The sequence below is a fragment of the Gavia stellata genome, chromosome 12 (assembly GCF_030936135.1).
Source record: "Gavia stellata isolate bGavSte3 chromosome 12, bGavSte3.hap2, whole genome shotgun sequence".
Taxonomy (NCBI): Eukaryota; Metazoa; Chordata; class Aves; order Gaviiformes; family Gaviidae; genus Gavia; species Gavia stellata.
Window position 1 is genome coordinate 19,933,714 of NC_082605.1, and position 17,817 is coordinate 19,951,530.

The 17,817-nt window shown below is 40.4% G+C and overlaps 1 protein-coding gene across 2 annotated transcripts in view; it reads right to left on the minus strand.

Annotated features, from left to right (window-relative positions):
• The window catches only part of MDFIC2 (MyoD family inhibitor domain containing 2), a 45,344-nt gene that overhangs the window by 14,501 nt on the left and 13,026 nt on the right, over positions 1 to 17,817 (minus strand). Inside the window, exon 2 of one of the 2 annotated variants that reach the window (XM_059823555.1) lies at positions 4,327 to 4,365. The exons of the other annotated variant lie outside the window; for it this stretch is intronic. Within the exon in view, the coding sequence (XP_059679538.1) occupies positions 4,327 to 4,365 (39 nt within the window). The remainder of the gene's footprint in view (positions 1 to 4,326; positions 4,366 to 17,817) is intronic. 2 annotated transcript variants of the gene reach the window in all.

Below are 17,817 nucleotides of genomic sequence, written 5' to 3' on the forward strand. Positions count from 1 at the left end.
TTACCCCGGCCACCATCGGGCCATGCCACTCCCTGTCCCCTCCCTGGCTGCAGGGATCTGGGAGGCACAGCCCCACGCAGAGCCACCCAGGCCACCCTCCTGATGGGGCTGCACCGACAGCCCGCACTGGGTGCTGGGGCAGGGCCGTCCCAGGGCTCACGGGCAGCTGCTGCTTGCATTGCAGGGATAACTCAAATCTCTCAAATTCTCTTTATTCCTCACTGCAGAGGATGAGGCTGGAGATTTTGACGCATTATCCTATCTGAACCGATCATGTTGTTTTCAAATTAAAGAAAAAACAAACATTGTTATTATTACTATTATAGTCCTTGCCTTGACAGCACTGCTGCATTAATTCAGTCTTCCTTCCTTCCTCTCACGGTTAATTACTCGTCCCATCAATGAGGTAAAGACTCTCTGCCAAAATGATCAAGTTTCAGAAACAAAATCCTAACCAGAACAGAGTAGCCAGAAGTGGACAGGGCTTTATTTAATATGCTGGCACAGTAACTGAAGGTAGGTCTCACCCATGGACATGCTTGTGCAATTGCTCACTCTGTTTAGTTTGGGAAATTTATAGATAATGTAAAACAGAAAATACTGAGTTTATTACAAAGGATTTTTTTTTCCACCTAAAACTCTGTGTCATTAAATTTGGAAAGCACTTAAAATTCTGAGTTTTATTTTTGGTAACCACCATCTATTGAAAAGTGAAAATATCAGAGGGATCTCTAGGCAGAATTCGTGAACTTTCCAATGAAAAGACAGCACAGTGTCTTCCTTTCATGGCCCAAGGTCTTTGGCAACTGTGACAGTTTCTGAATGACACCAAAGTTATGTGCCAAGAGTTTATTCCCAAAGCAGGTATTACGCACGGTTATGGTCACAAAGATATCCTTGCACAGCATTAATGCCAGAGGAGCTCTGAGGCTGTCAGCATTTTGATTTGGTGGGGGGAAACACCATCAAAACCACATATATTCTTAACATATATCCAAACACTTTAAACGCTGTCAAATAGAGCTGCAAATCACAGGACATGCAGCATTTCTCATAGATGGTCCTTAAAGCTCTACACAGGGTAAATTGGCATGTGATAATACATGACTACAAAACCCCATATCTTCTAATAAGTTATAAAGGCTTTTCTTTGATTCAAATCCAATGATGAGTGGCAATCTGTGAGAGTCCCATGTCTTCTAGAGACTTTCCTAGCAAACACTTTTTTTCCCTCTCACCTGCATGCCATACTGGAACACAACTGGGAGCTGGACTTGTCCACTGTAGCAAACATTATTAAGCTTATTACCATCTGAGCACCTCCCCGGGTGCTGCTGAGCAGCCTTTGCTGGGCCATGATGGAAAAACCATTTAGTTAGCTCTGCAAGGGCCTGATCCACTGTCAGCAGATGTCAATGGAAAGACTTCCAGGGACCTCAACAGACCAGGCTCCAAAACAACCTCCAATATGGTAGCCTTCTCTGGGTTTCTTTGCTCTTTTCCTCAGAAAGAGTCGTTGACAAAGCAATTAGCAATATCTGAAGCAGAAGATGTATCGTGCTATACATCTTTTCACAAAACACAACTGAAGATGCAGAACATCTGTTCTGGGGGCACACAGATGACATCCATTGTTTCTTAGTTATGTAATAAGTACTTTTAGGACAGTGTAGTCTTGCCGGTTCTGGCAAAGGCAAACATGGTAACTGTTCTGCTCACAGTATTAAATACACTTTTCTCGCTGTGCAGTGGAAGGATGTGTTTAAACTCGCAGTCTATCACTATTCCTGGATAGTGTAGGAGAGTCCAGGAACACTCAAGATGTCTTTTCCTGTGTATATTAACTTGTTCAGAAGAAAATAGTATTCTTAGAAAACATGAATCTTATGGCAGAAGAAAGTTTCCTTCATGACTGTGCTACAAAGGTTTCCGAACAGCTGCTTGTTCATTTGGGTGCATGAAATATTAGGTTCAGCCTGCTCACAAGCGCAAACACATAATTTCTTCTCACCGTGGCACCTTCACTGTGGTCATTTCCCCCTGGTTTTGTAATGTTGGCAAGTGCAGTGCTAGCACAATGTCTTCATTGTACGAGCTTTCGGAGGAGAGCTGCAGAGCTCCTGCAGCCTCAGTGAAATGCCAGCCTCTCCCCAACGCCGGCTGTTTGTCCTGCTTTGCAAGGACTTGCACTCCTGAGGAGTTTTGCTAGTGTCCAGTGTGAGCAGTGGACACCAGAGGTATCAGGTGTTGCTAGACGGTAGGTCAGCATGCTCCCACCCGTCTGTGGACCACGCACAAGGATCAAAGCGTTGGCTGGGCGACCTTCAGTGCTCTGAGCTTGCCAAAGCCCCAGGAGCGGCACCCCTCGTCTGTCCCCCACGGGGCTGCCTGGGCACGGGGGTGGGTGAGAGCTCAACCCTCTCCTCAACACTTCCTCACATCAAAATTTCACTGAAGCTTTTGCTCAAGGCTTGGGTGTACAACCCCTTCCAAGCAAGGAGGTCACAGCCCACGCCCTGAGAGGAAAAAGTGAGTGTCAATGAAATGGAAGAGGTGTCACGGTTTTAACACTGAGATTAGGCAAAATCTAACCCCTATTAATCCTTCAGAGCAGGGCCTCTGGTTGGTTCTTTTTTCAATCTATTCTGTATTCAAAGCAAGTACGTTTTTTCTGTCACTATACCGCTATTGTTAACAACTATAAATGTATTAAAAACACAGGGGCATTTTAGTATGTGTATTGTGCATAAGAAATATTGTTACATGACAAGCTCCAATTGGCAAGTGAAAAGAGGTTTTATTGAAGGAAATAGCAGTAGCAAACAGTGAACTATGCAGAATAATGGTAATTGTTCCTTTAACATTGGCAGCGCACGTTCACTTAATATGACTGCTCCTCTGTCTCTGCCTCATCCAGACCCAGAGGACCTGTTAGACAAGCAGGCAGCCACCTCTCTCTGGGATCAAGCTGTCAATGCAAACTTGCTTTCTTTCTATTTCTCGGAGCTAAGCTATACCCCCAGAGCTCCTGAAGCTTTTCCTGAGTGAAAGCTTTAAAAAAGCTCCATTCTAAATTACATCACACGAGCTGTTCTCTTCAGACTGACAGAACAAAAGCGGGGGGTGGGGGGGGGGAAATGCCAAAAGTACCATCTGAATGACTTCTGAGTTGCACAGAATGATTTACCTCCTCACGCTTTATCAGAGCAGACTAACGTTGTCTTGACCTTGCCTACCAAAGCCCCAGCAGTGTCCTCTAACTAGCAGAGAAAGTTTGCATCGTGTGTGTTTGTATTACAAATCAATGCAGAGCTGTTGGGTGCAGGCTTTTTGCCTGCAACAACAGGATCTTGGGGTGCCCCATTAAGAAAGGTCCTTATGGGGGCATGATGCTTTCCAAACTTTTTTGGATGGCATGGTCTCAAACACAGCCAGCTCATTGTTACTGGAAGAGCCCAGCCTGTGGGTGCTGCACAGCCTGGTGTGCTCACCCTCTAATCAGTGACACCCCAATTAATGGTCATGGTGAGGACTGCTGAGGGCCACTGCCAAAATCTGAGAGGTTTGCCTCCAGCTGGGACTCTTCAATTAAAGGACATCATCAGAAGTAAAGGGAGCAGATAAGCATCACCCACTTCTGCTGTGGCTGAGTAGGAAGCAGATAAAAGGGCATATCTCCCCCTTCTAAAGGCTTTCAGGTGGCACCAATTGATTCCAGAATCCTCACTCAGGAAAACATCCTCAGCTGGGGAGGGAGCAGTCCATAGGCCTTCCTCCTTCTTCAGCAGATAAATAAAGGCAAGAGGAAGAGAGCAATACCATGGCTGTTCTCCAGGTAAGGTGCAGAATAACAGCCCTTGTAAGGTGGCTAGGTGTCAGTTTGGGGGTTGCCTGATCTCAAAGTAATCCCCTGAGATCCTGCAAATTGGAAGAAGTGGGTTTTGTGTGGCTCCTAGGCTGCCCCTTTTGGGTTCTTACTCAATTTTCATAAGAAAATGGTTGTGAGGTTAAGAGCTTGTTATCCTCATACTCAAAAGCTTGTAGGTTTAGCCTACAGCACTTCTATGCTTGTTCTGCTGTTTTGAGTAAACCTTAAAATGTTCAAGTTGTTAATACAAATAATAGTCTCATTTTAAAGATGGACTGAAATCTGAAACAGATAATGAGTTGGTATTAAGGTAAAAAATGTTGCTCATGTTTTCCATGATTAGGATAATTGAGCTTGTTTTCTTGTGTGAAAGGGGCTGCTTCAGTAGTCCCAAAGATGCAGTACTATGGCCTGTGTACTGTGCGGAGAAGGAGCTGGGAAGGTGGGGGGGGACTTACCTGAGTCTCCAAGGGGCTGTGGGATGGGGCTGTCCAGTTCTGGAAAACAAGAATGGGAGAGGAAGGCTTCACTAAGCAGGAAAAGCTTGTGAGGTGGCTCTGTATCCCACACAGGCACCAGTGTTTTGTAAATGCCTCAAAAGTGTATTGTTATCAGAGGAAAGAGATAAGTCAAGCTACAGGGGCTGGAGACTTAGTCCCTTAATGACTTCACAAGTATGGAAAAAAGCTCTTAATAGAAGCTGGGAGATGCCTCTTCTCTTTAAGGATGCAGTGTCCTCTGGCTGAGGTTATTTTCTTCCTCAGGGGACACAGACACTTTTCATATGGTCAATGCAACTTGCCTTACCCAGAAGAACAGACTCCCCAAGGATCCTGACTCACTAACGCAGCATTCATCCCTGAGTTTCTGAGTGAGTACAATTGACTTTTTTTGCTATGTCTTTTTGGTGGCTCATGTCTGAGTTGTCTTCATGCACCCGACCAGTGAAATGGCTCTGCCTTGATCCATAAGGGACCATCCTAATGCCCATTAAGCTGATGGAAATGTTTGGTTTCAGGGCATACTATATCAGGTGTTGTATCTGCTTCCTATGCCAAATCGTGAAAATCTTAATTAGACAGAATCTTCATTAAAATAATCGCAGCCGAGGAAAACACTGGTAATGAACCTGAGTACAGACCTCATCACTGTGTGCTTCATCACATCCCTGTTGCTACCAATGGTACATATGAAGATGATGGGCTTTCAGTTTTTGAAGCTAGCGGAATAATATATTAAACATAACCACTGTAATACATGCAGCCTAGTTTTCTGAACCATGGTTTTAAGATATGGTGGGGGTTCAAGTTTAGCTCCCTCATCTTTATTTTTCTGTTTCGGTGTGGCAATGCTTCCTATGCTTTTAGGTATATTAGGGCTTTGTAGTGCTTTTCACCACTGTGGTATCTGAGTATTAATAATGATGGCAAAGCAGAAAACTTCAAGGTGTTTGTAGTGCTGTGCATTTCTCCTCTGCTTGGAGGGGAAAGCATAGGTCTTATCTAAACGACCAAATACTTGTGTGGCATTGCGATCCCACTTGATGTGGGATTTTGTGCCACGCAGGGGTCACTCAAAGAAATAACGTTCTGCAGTTATTTCGGTGAATCTGGGTCTGAATGCTAATTGTGAAAAATACTAGCCTACCTTGTAAATCTGAAGTTTTGCTTGTAATAGTGGCAACCAGAAGCTTGCTTGCTTACAAAATGAGGAAAACATGATCTGGAAATAATTTTGAGACAACAGACAGGGTGCCATGGGTCCTGCTTCCAGGCTCTTGATTCAAGCATAGCTGGCCTTTCAGCAGGACAGCAGCAAAGCTCCTTGTGGCATGGGGACAAGCGTGCTTGTGGGAGAAGGCTTGTGAGTCTCGGACGCTATGCCACAAGCAAGACCTGGAGTCCCTGGGGCACTGTGTGGCTGAGAAGAGGTTAATTAGCTTATGCCACCATGCAGACCACACTACTCTCCACTCCTACCCTGCAGTGATTCACATCCTGTATTGTTCCACCTGGTATGCTGCTAGCCATGTGCTATGGGGACATACGCAGTGAATTACTTGCTCTCATGTGGACCAAGGTCCAGGAAGTTTACTTAGAAGCCTGTAGGTAACTTTTCTCCCTTTTCTTCTACAGGTATGTGTAAGCCAAGCTTTAGGCTCTCTTTGAGCTTTACTAAAAGGAGAACAGGAACATATGCCTTTTCCATGTGTTTATTTCAAGCCATGATTCTTCTGGGAATTGTGATTTGTTTACATCTTTCCATAACAAATGACAATGGTTAAGGTTGCATCTTGGGCAACCTCTTTCTAAGTGGTTTCGAGTAGTTTACTACCACAGTATATGAGGCAGCTCTGAGGTAGTGTTTAGCTTGCACAGAACAAGACCCCTGAACATTAGCTTAAGGCAGGAAATTTAAGGTCCAATAGACAGTAGGATCACAAGTGTGTAGAGCAATAGCTTGCAAGTGTGCTGCACCTGAAGAAAAAAGAAATTGCTTGACTTTTCCTTTCTTGATAGTACCAGAAAGGCTAGCAACATCAACTGCTCATTGGAAGTGGTGACTGCTGAAATCCTGCTTGTCCCCCAGTAAGTGCTTCCACTAACCATTTAATTCTTGTGTGCCTCAAATAATCCCCTACAAAGCAGGGACATGTATAGTTCCTAATCATATATGATTGTTTGGGTGCTGAGGTCATGTCTAAGTTAATATATGCCCTGTAAATGCAGTTGTCAATGTCTTGCAGTTGCCTTGTTCAGCTTTAGAAAGAGTCTTAAATTTTTATGTAGCAAACTTCTACAGCTATTACAGCTTATGGTCACTAGTTAGCTACAGCAGGAGGGTCAAACTTTGGAAACTGTAGTTTCTTTCCAGCCTGTAGGTTTCCTCCCCCTTCAAGTCTGTTTTCTCCTCTTGCCAGTACCCTGCCTTCTGTTTAAAGGCATTAGTAATACCAAATAAAGCTAAAGATGCTTGTTATAACAACTAAGTTATTTCCTTTTTAATCAGAGCACATGCTTATGCTAGGTTTGGCATGAAGAATCTGTGTATGTGTCTGGTTTAGGGCACAGTAAGCTGATCAGTTGTTAGAAGACTAGTGCATTACATATAATTTTGCTTTTAGTTGCACAATTTACTGGGAGGTTGGTACGAACATTGGTAATCTAATTTTTGTTTAGTTGGAGGTGGTGGAAATACAAAGAATGGGAAATAAAAGGCTATTGCCATGTGTGCTGAACTGTGATTTGGTAGCAACAGTTTTCTTGTAGTTAAGCGGCCATCAGAACCTTTCTTGGGGTGGCAATAAATGAGAAAAAATCTTCAGAAAATGTATCAGTTTTCAAAGAGTAAATAAGATGCTGCAATTATTGTGACACAGGTTTGCAGTCTGCTTCTGATTATCCTTTTGGCTTGAGAGTTGGGGTTTCTCATTGTAAGGTTAAGGAATCCTTTTTATCTATCTCTTGCCTCCTAATCCTATGCTAGACAGTATTGTTTTCTGTGCCTTTTGTTTTCTGGGGAAGGAGACAATCTCTGGTTCATGCGAACATCTTGTTAAAGTCTGCTGAGGATTAGGGGGTGTGACAGTTTTCTTGCTGAGTCTTTTTATTGGGGATTTTTATGCCTGCTTTTCTGGGAGGTCTTTGAAATGTCTTTTATGTAGCAATCATTTCACTCTTTCTTTGTTGTCTCAAATGTTGGGGCTGTATTCTTCTCATCTGTTCCTGTTTATATTCCATACTAGCTGGTCATAACAGCTTAGCTCTAAATTATCATCACGCCGCATGCTTCCGAATTGCAGGAGTGTTGCTAACTGCTCTAGGACAATTGCAAATTTGAGCTTTATTTTAGGGCATCTGAAGCTTTAGTATGGTTGTTTGGTATGAAATACTGTTAAAGGGGTTCCAGATGAAAAATAATAATCTAAGAGTTGGACACTTCGAGTGTCCGCATCTAGGCATAGGCATTTAAAATTGCTCCTGCTATAATGAGAGAGGTTCCCCCTTAGGGTGGTGTTCATCATATGAGCTACAACTGGTATGGTAGGTGTTCAGTCTGGCCTAAACTCGTACAATAATCAGTGGAAGAGACAAGCCTGTCCTGCTGGCCAGTCATCCCCTCTTGACAGAAGAGTAAGTCAGGAAAAAATTGCTCTTTGAAAGATTGTTTTGTCCCTGTTCTCACCCCACCCCCTGCAGCTGGCTACAGATGAAGTACAGATAATTACCCAGACCAGAAACAAACTTTTAGGTGACTAAAGTTGGATAATACAAAAACTAATCCCAGCCGAAGAAATGAAAGAACGTAGCTTTTTACCAAAGTTTTCCAAATTTCTTGTGATTTCACACTTCAGTTTCAGAAAGTTATGGGGTTAGTGAATGTACTTGAGTGCAGGTAAAATGGAAGATTTTGTTTCCTAAAATATTTATTAAATCAATGCTTCTATGTCTTGAGTGGCTATCTTAAGACACATGGACTTCTCGTATCTTTTTTAATGAGATGGTAAACACATCATTACTTATTTCTGACATTGTGTAAGCTCAGGTACCAGCGGGTTAAGCAAGGATCCAGGCTCAGGGAGTCTTGCTGATAATGAAGGTATCGGAAGCAGGTTTCTGAGACATTCATATGGAAAAACTGGTTGCGTCACCTTCCCCTTTGAGAAGATTGAGGTAAAAATTGTGTTCTCATGAAGTCATTACCAAAACTGAGTGACTAATGTGCACAAGATGCTGTTTCAATTTTTCAATCTAGCTAAACTCTATTTATTTCACTAAACACTGTATCTGTCTTTACAAAGGAAGAAGCTACCTGCTTAGAGGTTTGTCTTTTTCTCTAATAAATGCTTTCCTAAAAGCTGATTTTTCTCTCCTTACCAAAATCTGCCCCATGTAACACAGTATTTCCACCTGCCTTTGCTTGCAGCCTCTCTAGCCTAATCTTTAGTGTCTAAAACCATATATAATATCGTTCCATTTCACACTTAACCACAAAACCTACTCTTCCAGATATGACCTGAGTTTATTTTATATTGCATGTCTTTCTCTTAAAGTATTTTATACAAAGCATAATATGCAATGATATGGCACTGATGTTTATCAAAATTGTTTCACACTGTACTTATTTCTATTCCTGTCTTTTGGATCAAGTACAATACAGCTGCAGATTAATACCACCTTTTAAAATAGGTTTAATGTGTTTATTTTTTTACCACATTCACTCCATCCACTAACTTGTTATATGGATTATATTTAATGGGAGTCTTGTGGGACTATCAAAGGGCATTTATTTTCTATTGAAATAACAATTAAGATAACACACAAACTAATATAGTAATCAAATAAACCTGACAAATAACAAAAACTTTTTTAAAGCTGCAGAGGCATGCTAACAAATCTATTTGATCAATATATGGGATGTGAAAAAAGAGGAGACAAGATTGACTGATGAATAAAATGGAACTGACACAAATAGGCTGACAGCCAGTCGCAAGTCTCTTTAGGGCAAATGCAATTAACTTAGAATAATAGACTCAAATTTGATGGTTAGAAATGCATTTTTATTAACAATCACAGCCTGAATCATTATGCACTCTTATGAATAAAATTGTAGTTATACTGAAAGTCTGTGTATACATGTATGCATGAACATACAAAAAAGCCTTGTTGAAGGGGAGCTTTATTTTTGTGACAGAATAGCTGTATGAGATTTAAAATACAAAGCATACACAAGTATAAATCTAAATATTCAAACCAGTGATATAAAAATCACATATGTGGTATGCTAGTATTAATGATAAAGGCAATAAGCATCGGTCCCAGGACTGCTTGTTCTTTTGGGATGTGAAATTGCAATCAGGGATTTACAGATTTAATTCTGAGGCAGAGAAGTCATTACTAGAAACATAAGCTCATTCTCTTTACTTTAATAGCTATTTTAAATCATTCATTTAGAAAATACATTAACTATTTATTGTATAGGCAGTACATTTCTATTGGCATTCCATTTTCATGCTTTTTTATAATCCTTTTTAACAAATTATTTTATTAAAAGAAGATTAGAATTAGAAAAAGGATCCTACCAATTTTTGAAAATGCTACTCTTGAAGAAGGATATTTCCTATTATTAACAGGTATGAGGTATTAAGACTTTAAAGGAAGCGAAGATATTCAATTGCTAATGTGTCCTTTTTCTTTTGACCTTCATTGCAGAGGCTGATTGCTATTTGTAAATTGCTTTTAAAATTATTAATCTCATTTAATTTCTGAATAAATATATAATCTTCTTTTTTCCCAAAAATCCTTGGTATTTAGATATGAAAAGAGCTGCCTATAGGATATGTTATGGTTCAGACTTCTCTTTTTGTGGGAAAAGATAAAATACACTACTTAATGCAGAGAAACTCTACATGGTATTAGCAAAGTATAACATGAATGTGAAACCATGATACCTGCAATGCTTAGTGCTTAAATATCTTGAGAAAAAGGTGTAACGGTAGGAAGTAAAACTGTACTGGAAATTATTCAAATCCAGTGTTCTCCAGCTCAGTGTCCTTGGTGGACCACTGGCTGCCCAGGGATGGGATAGTGGCAAAACACAATGCTCTGTAGTTGCCTATAGCATGAAGAAGCTGGTGTAAAACAGCATCGTGGTTCTCAGACAGTTTCTGGGGTTGCTGAGCTGCATCCAAGAAGCAACCACACTCAGGTCTTCTCCGCTTCGAAGGTGGTTTTAATCCTTCCCATTTCTCAGAAGTGAGAAGTATGCAGATGTACGGGGAAGGCAGGCTGCCTGTCTCTGGTAGGGGAGAGGCCCATGGAAACCGTTGAGCAGGGAGAGCGTGTGGCTGGGGAACAGATTTTTCTGGTAAACACCTGGTGTCTGGGCAATTTGTAGCCTGCCATTTTGGTTTTCTGCCTCTAATTAGTCTTAAAGTCATTGCCATGAGGGAAAAACTTCTCAGGAACTCCAACAGTTGCTGGAGACTTTCCAGCCTTTTTCTCATCTCATAGTCTATTTTGGACACAGCAGCCCACCACAACATTTCCTGAGCTGGCTTCTTGAATAGCTGGTATTGCCTAATCTTGGAGATAAGATGGATGGATCACATGTCATTCTAGCACCACCAAACCTAAAAAGGGAATAATACTGTCGGGTCTGGCATAGCTGTTTGACACTGAAATTGTTGCAAAATGCTCAGTGACTTGGACTGCTAAAGATTTCTCTCAGAACTGCATTTGGTGTAGAGGGAGTTTGAGTAGTCAAATTTACGTTGTCTATTCAATTTCTCCTTACCACCTCTGTAGATGTGTCACCAGAGACCAATGGGAGAAAAGTTACTTCTTGAATGTGATGCCAGAAAAAGAATATGTGCTCTTTTATGACCACAGTTACTTAATAGTTTAAATGAGAAACAGGTCTGAAATAACTTATATGAAAGTTGTAGTAGGTAAACAGGCTAGGGAAGAAAGACCAGATGATCTGCTGATTTAGACAGGGGCAGCTTCTTTGTAGTCAGTGCACAACTACATAGGGGACTGGGGCTGTGGGCTCAGTTCTTCCATCTTGTTGGGTTTAGGCTAGTGAAATATTGGCGAACTCAACACAATGTTTCCTGATGTAGGGTGATGTAAGAGAAAGGAGGCTCAGGCCCTGCATGATGATAGACTAATTCTCCACTGATGTAATTATCCAACCAGAACAAGAATGACTCACTCCATCCATAAATATCTTGGGGCTTGCTTTTGATCACATTTAAATTTGTTCACACCAACCTCATCTCATTTGCTTGAATGGGCTTACTCCTGAGTTAGGATGATACATGTAAGAGAAAATCCAGGCCCTTAAAAATCAAATCATAATTAGTTTCTCTTAATAGCTGCTCTATTAAAGACAGATCTTTCAAAAATATATTAGAAAGCAAAAGAAGATCCTTTTAAGTGCATTAGGTGTTTTAACACAGCAATGGTAGACTTGTTGGTGATGTATCATACTTACAATATGTTTCTATTGGCATTTGGGCTCTGTATTTTTGTTCCCTTTTCAGAAGTTTTTTCATTAAAAGAAGGTTAGAACTAACAAAATGTAACTACCAGGTTTTGAAAATGCTTATCTAGAGAATGGTATTTCTCTCCAGCACTTGCCATGTTTGTTCCACTCCATCTTAAAGCTGTTCAAGTTCAGAACTCTGATTTCACCATTTCATGCTCCCAAAATATTACAATTCCATTCCCCATTGGTTTACACTTTCCTCAGGTTTTTATCTGCTACAAGTATGGTTTGGCCAAGATGTTCTCGATGAAACAAAAATACTTTGGCTTTACTTTCTGTTCACCTCATCCTCAAGCAGGTGCCAGGCAATCTGCGTAGCTGCTCTGCTACCTGAGAAGTGTTCATATATAGAAACACCAGGCCAGCCTCCGTTGTCACGGCATGGAAAGCCAAAAATAGATGACATGAGAACATATTTCTTCCCATGAAGATTTCTGCAGCTATGTGAAGTCTTCAGATAAGCACATTTTAGAGTTAGAAGAGAAAAGAATAGTGTTGGAATGAAGAATCTAGATTGTATATTTATAATATAAAAATAGTCACTATAATGTTTGATTAGATAGGCATAGACATACATATTTGAATATTCCTCCTCCCCTCAGTGATGAGGGTTCTGCCAACAACTGGTCCTCCATGTCAGGTGCATGCTGTTTTCCCTATTAAAGTGGTTGGAAAGCCACAAAACAGTAAATGGCTTACAAAAGCCTTATTTGTAACTTGATTGCACAGCACTGGTTTGTGTGATTCAAGACTCTCCTGAAGGCTGAGTTGCGCTAGACATCGTGTTGCGTTAGTGCCACTGGCACGGGGGAAGATGGTATATTTTAAAGCTGAGGAATGGTGCCAAAAAGATTACGGATGATGCATCTGGAAAGGATCTCCTAGTTCAGCTAGTCCCAGCCTGCATGACATGAAAACCTCTGTAGGCTAATCCCTTAGGTGTTTTCCCTCTCACTTCTTAGAGATTGTGATGTGACAGTGCCTGAAATGCTTCCTGAGAGAGAACATTGCCTAAAATCTTCCTTGCTTGGAAGATATTTCCCTACTATCCAAGCTATGTTTTTTCTCTTTCCAAATAAGCATGAGGGCAGGTGTCCTGCTGTGGAAGTGGAAAGGCATGTAATGGGGGAAGTAATTCCAAGTGGAGTAAAGCAGTCAGCACTGCAGGTTCTTCAAAACTTGATTTTTCTGTTTCCTTCCTGGTCTTGGTGGTGCTGCTTATTCATCCTTTTCTTCACAGTAGAGGGTCACATTTTGTTCTCTCACATGTGGTTTTTTTAAACTGAATTACTCTTAAAGACACCAAGGCAATTGCCATTTCAGTTAGGACCTAAATTTGCTGAGGTTTGATAGATGTTTTATTTCTAATAGGCAGTGTCAGTGATGATAAAACGAGGGATTGATTCTGCTTTAGTTTTTATGATAGTGCTAATAAAGTTCTCTGGCTCCTAGATAACTTCTAACAGGCCCTATACTGCAGTGCAAAATTATGGTCAAGACTCAGCTGGTGCTTATTGTCCAGTAAATGTTCAACATGTTTTAGTAGTGCATTAGTAGAAACTTAACTGTAGTGACTGGTGATTTTTGCCATGGCCAGAAATCTGTCAAACTACTAGATGCTCAGTGCAGATACAGTTGAAACATTCCTGTCCCTGAAAACTTGATATATGTAGGTAAATGAATCATGATGATTTTACAGGTGATGAGCTGCTGTGTAGATACTGATTTTTCTTTTTTCTGAAGAACACAAAGGCAGCCTAGGAATAGCCAGGTACCAAACTTTGTTCTTTTGAGTGTTAAATGGATAGTAAAAAGCATATTTTTTCTCCAGTTTAAAATAGTCTTACTTATAACTTTTGTCCTCTATCTTTCTTAAAAATCCTTGCTTTGCTTTCTTCTGTAATCAAGGAGAAGACTACATTGATTCCCTTTCTAGGTGGCTTTCCAGCTGTGTATAGTGTATTGTTTTAGTTCCTTTAGGTTCAGTTTGAATTCTTTTATGAAGAACGCTTATGTAATTTCAGTGAAACTTCTAATGTTCTCCCAAGAGAAGGTGAATTTGTGAGGGTTGCCATTATGCTTCTCTTAAAACAATCTTTCCCAAAACATTAAGGAAGGAAAACCACAAAATTGCACTAAAATGGCAAAAACCACCTATAAAACATCGCTTTCTTGTGAAACTAAGCGGAAGAACTGTAACTCCCTTGAAAGTCAGGGTAGTCTATAGAGTTTCATGGTTTTGGGGGAACAGGCTAGTCCAGTACAATTATCCTGTCTGACTGCAGCTCATAGAACTGTCCTCATAACTTTTCCTTCAGAGGGATTTATTTTTCACTGCATTAGAGAATATCACCACATATCACCAGAGGCCCCATCTTTAAAGCTAGGTGCTGCTCCCTGAAAGCCAAAGGGAGTTTTGCCATCGACTTTCATCAAAGTAGGAACAAGCCCTTTATTTGCAACTTAAAGAAAGTAGGTTAGAATTATGAAGAATGATTATTTAAAATAGCAATGATGTAATATCAGTGTCAATTCCATTATTTTAACAGATGTAAATTTGCTCTGCTCTTGAACTCTGGTGAATTTTAATGGCAATATTAAAGAGATACTATTAAGACTACTTAAAAGAACTATTTGTAAAAAGTGTCTCCAGTTAGAGGAAAAAAGTTTAAATTGCTTTTTTATTCAGTCTGCGCAATTATTTATTTGAGTGGGTTTGTATATTACAAATTAATATGTATTAAAAGTGAAAAAGATCACACAATAATTCCAATAGTCATTGGACGAATAGGGATTTTTATGATGTACATTATGGACTATGTAGATAAAGTAGTTGAAAATCAGCTGTCTAAATAACTTTAGTAGGGTAAATTTACATACATTGCAAGGCAAGCTCCATGTCAATAACTCCAGTGTTGTACCTGGCTGATGGCAACTACTGTCACTTGGCAATCAAAAGGAATCTACAGGATCCAGTTCTAATTTTATGTGTTATGTTTCATGCAACCTGTGTTCCAGTGGGACACTGGAGGGAGAAGGAGGTCAGCGTGGCCAGTCCTGGAAAGATACCTCTTAAAACTTTTGTACAAAGCCGTTAGTATCTGCTGTCTCAAAAGTGTTGTATTTTCTGGAGGAAAAGTTTAGTTGTTTCAAAACTAATTCTAGGGCCATAGCCCGGACCTCATAAAATTAAAAGGAATATTTTGAGCAGGCTGGCATTGCACAAACTAGGTTATCACAGTCCAAAAAGAAGGTTCTGCCACTTGGTTTTTTGGAAGAGAATTGGAAAAGTAATAAAACAAATACTTGAAAATGAGACTGAGAATCAGGGAAAGCCAGGTTCTAATAATTCAGTATTGGCTTTTTTATTAAGGGCTCAAGCTTTGCCATTAAAGTCAATGGCAGTTTTGGGTCCTTTGTGATCTTTACCTCATCTACAGCTACTAATTTTGAGTGCTGCAATTATTTCTGTTAATTTCTTGGTAACATGCAGAGCTCATCTTCATTGAGAAGTGCTGGGCCTTGGCAAAGGCAGTCAAGGGTTTCAGCTACCCAGAAAGCTGGATACTTAGAATACCTAAGTATTGTGTATATCTAATTTAGCATTAGTTTACTTTGTTACTGTCTCGATCTGTAGGATGCCTCAGTTCCTCAAGATAAGTGGTGGCATAGGGGAAGATGAAACAAGCCTGCAAAGTTGGGATCTGAACTGTTCTGAAGCTTAAAAAGGCTCTGGGCTAAGCTTTCACTTGGTTTGCTGTAGAGTATGTTCCTGTCCCCATGTTCAAATCTAGGAAAGAATTTCACAGATCTAAGTAATTGCTTCACCTCCGCTCCTATTAATCACCTTTCTGGAGCAAACAGGCTGTTTTAGTGGTTAATGGCTGAAAAGGATTTGAGACTCTCAAATGAAAAGTAAAAATTTGTCATAGGTGTTTTACCTGATTAGGAAAAATTACAAAGTGCGTCAGTGAAGCTGGACATTGTGACTCATTGGACCTAACAATGTTTCTTCTAAGTTGTTAGGAGTACAGTCTGAGAATGCATTCTTGGAAGTATTCTGTTTTGATCCAAGAAGAAATGTCTCTTTCCATTAGTTTTTATTTCCTCTTCTTGCTGCAGACAAACTAGAATATTACAAAGGGCAAATCCATGAAACTTCCAACTTTCCCCCCGAGGGAAAAACAGCCTTTTTTATCTTAAAATGACAGTCTTTTAGTTGTGCAAAAAATGCCTTTCATTTCTGTAAAAGCCATGACACTGAATAATCTAGGCTGACCTATTGTGGCAGGAGAAAAGGTGAGGGTGTATTTGACTGTAGCATGCATGTGTAAACTCATACGGGTAGATTTAGACATCACTGTGTATAAATACAGTCTCCATGGGCAGAGAGAGCTTTTTTTCTGTCAATAGAAGCACACCATGACTATTTTCTTGCTGTTATCTCAGGATATAGCAATGTTTTCTATATTATACAACAAACCATAGTGGTCAGCTGCTCAAAGTGCATCTTCTTCGTCACCAGGTCACCCTAGTTTTGACACAACTGACACAAAGCAGAGCGCTCAATGCAGCCTAGTTGTAGCACAGTTGACGAAAGCAACCATAGCTCAATCTGCATAAAGTTTTAAAGCAGAGCCAAATGCAGCCTAATGAGTAAGCTTGGAAGAGATCTGCTGGAATTCAAACCCTGTTCTGACAGTCTGCTTGTAACTTACTGGTACAGCTTACACAGTGCTCTTGAGATTAATAAATATATAATCCCATATCCCAGAGTCCAATACCACACAGTGTTTGAAACATTTCCCATTAACAAAACAGTACATGCAGGTAAAAATACCAATGCATCTCATTAGAGGGGGGAGAAAGGGGAAGTATGTATTACATTAAAGGCAAGTTTTGGGCTCTTGTGCAAAGTTTGAGGGGAAAGATGTATTTCTCCAGGTGGTCTCAAGTGGAAGGGAGGATACAGTTTCTTGGCTACACTAACAATTAGAAACAGGGCAACACTATATCCAAGATGTGGCCTCTAATCTAGGCCAATGCATTCTTCATCTTCCCCTTCTATCAGAAGCAGACTCTGCAACATGCCTTAGCACAAGTCTAACTTCAAGCATATGAGTAATTCTAGTGACTTTGCTCTTAATCTTGGTCAAGAGAGTCCTATCCCATGTGTGATTTTTGTCAGCTTTGCATAGGTTGTTTCAGAGCAACCTGTAGAGTCCTGTGCTCTGATTTTTTTCAGCAATAGTAAGAACTTGTGTTTGACAAAAAGATGAAGGTGGGGCTAAAGCATGGGGGGCTTGAACCCTCGGGAGAAATAATATGGGAGAACTGTATGTGATGAATACATGCATTGCAGACCCATGGCATGAAAAGCAAACAGGCCAAACCACTCAAACCTTTGTGCTTATAAAATATTTTCTTACTATTTTATAGGAATGCTTGAGAATGAAATCAGTACTGCAAAATACTGTTGGTGGAAATGGAAGAGTAACATTGGCATTACTAATTTCAATGAACAGCTTATGCTCTCTAGGCCTCAGTTATTGACTCTCTGAACCTAGCTTATGCCTGGGTACAGAAAAGCAGATGTTCAGATTGTGTACTGGGTCTGGAAGGGGCCTTGGTAGTTGCTAGACACTCTGCCTGAAAGAGGAGTTTCAAATGGACCAAAGTCCTTTTATTCTTGCAAGTAGATAAACAGCTCTTACCTACTCTTTCATTCCTTGGTTGAAATAATCAAACCCATAATTCAGTGGGAGTTCTTTTAGGGAAGAAGCTCTATTTGGTATAAATTTATAGAACTGTAGACACCCTTTCTTGGATAAATTCAAGCATATAGAGGATCCTAACAGATTTCCTACCACAGTTCAGGGTACCTTGGGTAAAACCTG